At 37.1% G+C, this 7,195-nt stretch overlaps 1 protein-coding gene across 1 annotated transcript; it reads left to right on the forward strand.

Moving 5' to 3' along the window:
- LOC107627737 (uncharacterized mitochondrial protein AtMg00810-like) lies at window positions 3,739-4,950 on the forward strand. The gene is made up of 2 exons (XM_016330559.1): window positions 3,739-4,246; window positions 4,331-4,950. The coding sequence occupies exons 1-2, from the start codon at window positions 3,739-3,741 to the stop codon at window positions 4,948-4,950; spliced, it is 1,128 nt and encodes a 375-aa protein (XP_016186045.1).

Below are 7,195 nucleotides of genomic sequence, written 5' to 3' on the forward strand. Positions count from 1 at the left end.
ATCTCCCAATAATATGATCCATATCACAATGATAAATCTCTAAATTTAATCAAGGACCTTATTATATTAACATTTTAATATAATAACAATAACAAATTATTTGACACATAATTGATTAGATTGAAGTCATACTATTTATTCCCAACAATCTCCCACTTGCACGAGAGCCAATCATGATAGATTGGATCTTGAGTGATAGGAGTCATGGCATAGTTAGAATTAGGCACGTTTAGAATGAGTGTTGTGCCTTGTGTGCTTGCTGTCAATTTTGTTAGGATGGCATGTGCTTGCTATCAATTTTGTTAGGCAGTTAAAAGTTAGTTCTATTAAGCCCTCACTTCCCTTTTCAGTTAGTCAATTAGTTGCTAGAAGATGCTGGAAGCTTCCTTGCTCAATTCACTATTCAGTTTGGTTGCTTATAAATAATCTTCGTCATCACCTTACAATACAGCTTTTGTAATTCACTCTCATTCATTCAATAGAATCACTTCTCTTCCCTATCTTCTCTGCACTCTCTGTTCTCTCTCTCTTTCAACCTCTATTCTTATTCTTTTTCAAGATCACCCTCTATGATCTGGTACCTTTCATGGTATCAGAGCATATGGTGCCATAGCTTCTGCAAGATCCAAATCACAAGAACAAGGAAATCAAAGTCACACGCACAATGGCTCAGGGATTCACAGCAACGCCAATTTCAATGAAGTTGGATGAAGACAACTTCTTGTAGTGGAAAGATCAAGCATTCTCAACAATTGAAGGAAATGATATGCTGAGTCACATCACAGGAAAGGGAATTCCTTAACAGTACCTAGGTACAAATGATGAAGATGTAATATTGAATCCACAATATCAATAGTGGAAAAGGCAGGATGCATTACTCAAGTCTTGGCTCTCAGTCTCAATGAGCAAGTCGTTTACTACAAGAATGGTTGGTTGCATTTATAAGCATTAGGTGTGGAAGAGATTGGAGGATTATTTCGCTTCTCAAATCAAGGCAAAAGTAATGCAACTGAAGCACAAACTTAGCACACTTCAGATCGGAGCATCAGTGACAGATTATGTGCTTTCGATTAAAGGTACAATTGATGTACTAGTTTCTGTTGGAGAGTCAATTAATAAGAGTGATCATGTAAATGCAATTTTGCATAGACTAACTGAGGAGTATTCTTCAGTATACACCTCTGTACTAGCAAGAGCTCAAAGCATAACAGTGGCTGAGCTAGAGGCGTTATTGCTTGCACATGAGAGTATGCTTTCTAAATTCAGAAAGCCAGAGGCGTTTGTCCAGGCCAACATTGCTCAATTTGGAAGAGGTAACTTTAGAGGCAGCTTTTGAGGAAGAGGAGGAAGGATGTCTAGAGGAGGCAGAGGTGCCTTTAATGGAGGAAGATCTTCTCAAGAGTCTTGGACACAGGAACAGTTAAATAATGGACAGTTTCAAGCTGGTAGAGGCCAGTTCAATAGAGGAGGAAGAATGCAAAACACAAGAGACAGACCTCAGTGCCAACTTTGCAACAAGTTAGGCCATACAACAAGGACTTGCTGGTATAGGTATAGTGAAGATTTTTATAAGGGAGATTATGAAAATGAAGGATACAGTAGTAGAGATGGAAACAACTCAGGTTACAGTAACCAGGTCTCTCAACAGATTTCTCAGCCTCATGCCAATTTTTCCAATGTCTTGGCAACACCTACCACAGTTCAGGATCCAAGCTGGTATCCTGATTCAGGGGCTACTCATCACATGACTCATAATGAGCAGAACCTACTAGAGAAGGAGGAGTATTGTGGAAATAAACAAGTCATAGTTGGTAATGGAACAGGTTTACAAATCTCCTTTGTTGGTAATTCATGCATTAAATCTGATTTGAGCTCTAGGATACTATACCTCAAGAAACTGTTGTGTATGCCTGAGATTACAAAGAACTTATTAAGTGTATATCAATTCTGCTGTGACAACCATGTCTTTTTTGAATTTCATGATGATAGGTGCTGCATAAAAACAAAAGATACTCAGTTAGTACTTCAAGGCATTGTTCACCAAGGCCTTTACAAATTTTCATCCCTTCAAAGCTCACCAGAAGCTTTCACTGCATCAATAAGAAACAAAGATGATCTGCTGACTTGGCATGTTATACTAGGACATCCCAACTATAGTGTTGTGTCAAAAGTACTAAAAACTTGTCAAATTTTCCTTCCTGTAACCAAATTAGATTTTTCAGCCTGTTGTATTGGTAAATCTTATCATCTACCTTTCACTTTATCACAAACTGTATACAAACACCCTCTAGAATTTGTACATTCTTATATTTGGGGACCAGCCCCTATTGCAGATAATAATGGACATTGGTATTTTGTCAACTTCATTGATGCCTTCTCAAAATTCACATGGATTTACCTAATTAAATCTAGAGCTCAACTAAAATCAGTATTTAATCATTTTCAACAAACTACTGAGTTACAATTAAACAAGAAATTGAAGATGTTGCAATGTGACAATGTTGCTGAGTATGTGAGTTTATCTAAGCTGTTACAAGCCACATGAGTTATTTGCAGGTTTTCATGCCCCATGTACATCAGCAGAATGGAGCTGTTGAGAGAAAACATCGCCATGTGGTTGAAATGGGACTTACCTTACTTGCAGGAGCATTCATGCCTACAAAATTTTGGGGTGAGGCCTTCACTACCGCTACAAAGCTGATAAATATACTGTCAACACCAGTTCTGGATGGCTTATCTCCTATGAAAAAACTGTTCGGCAAGAAATCCTCCTATGAGCAGCTTAGAGTTTTTGGCTGCTTGTGTTTCCCTCATCATAGAACTTACAACAAGCATAAGCTGGACTTCAGGTCTTCTCCCTACACCTTTATTGGGTATGGAACCTCTCATAAAGGGTATAAATGTCTCACTCAAGATGGAAGAGTCATTATCACTCCTCATGTGGTGTTTTTTGAGGATCAGTTCCCCTTTTAGCAAGCAACAGATCACACTCATAGCAATAATGCCTCACCTACTGTTCCAGTCATTCCAACCATTCCAAGACTAACCACCTCAAGGCTTGAGTCAGCCCCAAGGGAAGCTGTCTTAAATCAGCACCCTGCTAGTCATACTTTCTCTCAAATTAACTCCACAGTGCCTCAGTAGCCAATAGACATCCCTTCCACTAATTTTCTAGTCAGGTCTGAATTGCCAACAGCAAGCTCCTCAAATCCAATTCCAATTCCTATCAATGACATTGAGATTGTATTATCAATGCCTATGGATCCAGATCCTATCCACTTCCCTACAGCAGTCAATTCTCACCCAATGGTAACCAGGGGTAAGGCTGGCATAGTCAAGCCAAAGGTCTTCCTTGCAAATGTTGAGCCAAGAACTGTAACACAAGCCCTCAAGTCTCCAGAATGGAAGGTGGCCATGGATGCAGAATATGCTGCCTTGATCAAGAATAGAACATGAAAATTAATGAGGCTTCCACTAAATAAAGAAGCAATTGGCAGCAGATGGATTTTCAGACTAAAGTACAATGCAGATGGTTGTTTGCAAAAGCATAAAGCAAGGCTTGTTACTCAAGGGTATGCTCAAAAGCATGGTTCTGATTTTACTGAAATTTATAGTCCTGTAGTGAAACCAGTTTCTATCAGACTCATACTCTCTATTTCTATATCAAAGTCCTGGACAATTAGACAGCTAGATGTCAACAATGCTTTCATTCATGGTGATTTAACAGAATAAGTATACATGAAACAGCCTCCTGGCTATGAGCAAGGAGATCCCTCACTGGTGTGTAAGCTCACCAAAGCTCTCTATGGGTTGAAGCAAGTTCCAAGAGAGTGGTATCATAAGCTGGCCAGTGGTTTAAGGGAGATTGACTTTGAAGCTACAAAGTCTGATATCTCAGTCTTCATTCAGAATCTCAGTGGACTAAAGACCTATGTGCTTGTGTATGTTGATGACATTATAGTAACTGGGGAGTCAACAGAGCTTGTGAAGGAGGTTATAGCAAAGCTGAATGTTAAGTTTGCTTTGAAAGACATGGGAGATCTTCACTATTTTCTTGGAATCCAGGTAAACAAAACCTGTGATGAAGGGCTGATACTTACTCAACAAAAGTACATTCATGAAGTCCTAAAGAAAGCTGGCATGGTGGGTTGTGCACCCTGCCATACTCCCTTGCCTTCCACAGTAAAGATCACAGCCCTTGGAGGTTCCAGCTTCTGTGATCCGCAGCTGTACAGGTCAATCATTGGTAGCTTGCAATACTTAATAATAACCAGGCCTGAAATATGCTATAGTGTCAACAAACTATCACAGTTTGTCTAAGCTCCTCTAGAGTCTCATTGGAAGCTAGTCAAACGAGTACTAAGGTATCTCAGTGGCACATCCAGCTATGGTTTACACCTAAAACAGAAAACTTCCTTGGGAATAACTGCTTATAGTGATTCGAACTGGGTTGGAGACCCAGATGATAGAAAATTCACCAATGGCTATTGCATTTTTCTTGGGACAAACCTCATCTCCTGGGCATCAAAGAAGCAGACAGTGGTAGCTAGATCCAGCACTGAAGTTGAGTACAAGAGCATGGTAGAGGCAGTGGCAGAGCTGACTTGGATAAAGACTATGATGAAGGAGCTATTGCATCCTCTACCAGAAGCACCAATGATGTACTATGATAATTTAAGTGCTGTCGTACTTGCTTCTAATCCCATTCTGCACTCTAAGTCCAAGCATTTTGAAATTGACTTACATTTTGTCTGTAACTTTGTTAACAGCAAGGCAATTTGGGTCAGTCATATTCCAGGATCAGTTCAAGTAGCGGATATCCTCACAAAGACAATACCCTCTGAGAGCTTTCTTCACTTTTGGGGCAAGCTGAGTGTTCACAATCAGCAGCAAATCACTAGTTCACAACTGGTCCAAGTGACAACAACTGAAGGTAGTGGTGATGCTTGAAGTTATGGTGTCTAGCAGCCAACAAAGTAGTTTACAATCAACAAAGGTGGACAACTAGAGATGATGATAGGAGTCATGGCATAGTTAGAATTAGGCACGTTTAGAATGAGTGTTGTGCCTTGTGTGCTTGCTGTCAATTCTGTTAGGCAGTTAGCAGTTAGTTCTATTAAGCCTTCACTTCCCTTTTCAGTTAGTCAATTAGTTGCTAGAAGATGCTGGAAGCTTCCTTGCTGAATTCACCATTCAGTTTGGTTGCTTATAAATAATCCTCTTCATCACCTTACAATACAGCTTTTGTAATTCACTCTCATTCATTCAATGGAATCACTTCTCTTCCCTATCTTCTCTGCTCTCTCTGTTCTCTCTCTCTTTCAACCTCTATTCTGATTCTTCTTCAAGATCACCTTCTATGATCTGGTACTTTTCATTGAGCATACTATTATCTCAATACTAGACTCACTCATTATGAATATTCATAGAACCATTACTCACTATTGGTGGAGACAAAGAAGAACAGACCGATAAATATAGTTTGGATTGGCTGGAACAAAATGTCAAGACCTAAGAAGGAGGGGGCTAGGCCTTAAAGACTTGAGGGCGCATAACCTAGCCTTATTAGAAAATAGTGCTAGCGGCGAATCGCTACTCAACCTAATTCTATCCTAACTAAAATTCTAGAAGTTAAATACTTCAAGTATGGAGATGTGATGAATGCAGAAATATGTAACCTACCTTCTTGGGGATGGCGTAGTATTTTAGAGAGTCGCACGGTTGTTAAAAAATACTTGAATTGGAGAATTGGTTTCGGTAGCTCCATCCGAATTTTCTAAAATTCTTGATTGCCTCCACCGTATTCCTTTCGTCTCCCCCGTCACAATTCATAGAATCATAGAGTCAAATTTTATGGGTTAAAGATCTAATGAAGCCAGATAAATCGTAGAACTACAATCGAATAGCAAATTTTTTTCCCTAAAATTGGAAGAAGAGTATACTCGATCCAATTTGAAGATGGAGAATATTTGATTCAATGGAGTCTCAATAAATTTTAGGTATATAATACAACTTCAAAGTATAACAATACTTACCTCTTCTTTCACCCTCCTTTAGAGCACTGCCCAAATCATATACAGCAAAAGTAGGTGTGGCAGTAGTTGTAAAAGATGAAGATCCCACCCAATAATACACAAATTTTCCAACAATAACAACAATAACACATACAACAAGTTACACTTACACTTGAAGCTTACAAAAGGTTTTTGTATGAATGACATAATAAATATATAACTATTGCTAATTTAAATTTTTTTCTTAGAAAACATTTTTTTATTAGTCATCATTATAATAATATACGTGATGCCTTAGCTTCTTGATTTTATTGTTATATTATGTTAGTTATACAAATTTATACGTCTCTTTTTATCGGTTTAAATTTTTAGAATAAGTATATTTAGCATAAAATGAATTAAAAAAAAAGACTTATACAAAATCATATTTTAAAATTAAAAAAAATTATATAAAATACATATTAAAAATATAATTATTCATATTTTCTCAATATAATTATTCATATTAAAAAAATTATTGTACTTCACCTAAAAAGTTATATACCCTAACAACCTCATGCAAAAGAAACTTTCATATTTTCTCAATATGGGCAAGCATATTGCTCACCAATAAGATTTTCAAAATCCCCCAATTCAATTATAAGGAAAATAGATAATGACATAACGTAAAAATTCAAAAGTTTAGTTGTGAAATTTATATTATTACATATGATTCATGTGATGATCAAGAACACCCTATTGCTAGAGTTATCCTACTACTAAGCAAGGGCATGCTGAAACTGCTTATGGTGCCAATTAAATTAGACCAATAAATATCGTTGTTATGGGTAGTTAAAGAAGATTTAGCTTAAATGTTAAGAATAATACCTACTCATCACTAGGCTATATCACAGTGAGATATGAAAATGACAGCTATTTCCATTTTGGCCATATCTACAATTAATTCATGATAAACTAGTCCCTAGTCCTCAAATCTTATTCGTAGGGTGTGGGGAAGGACCTTCTACTTTCTACCTTTTTCATTTAATAAACTTAACTTACTAGAAAATCCCATTTCAATTTCAAGTGCTCCGTGTAAATTAAAGTAGGGAAAATACAAATTTTACATAAAATTAAGAGAAAAAAATTAAATACAAAACATAAAATTATAATATAATTTAAATCGTAATATTGTTTGAGGT

This window comes from Arachis ipaensis, chromosome B02 (genome assembly GCF_000816755.2).
Source record: "Arachis ipaensis cultivar K30076 chromosome B02, Araip1.1, whole genome shotgun sequence".
In the NCBI taxonomy this organism is placed as follows: domain Eukaryota; kingdom Viridiplantae; phylum Streptophyta; class Magnoliopsida; order Fabales; family Fabaceae; genus Arachis; species Arachis ipaensis.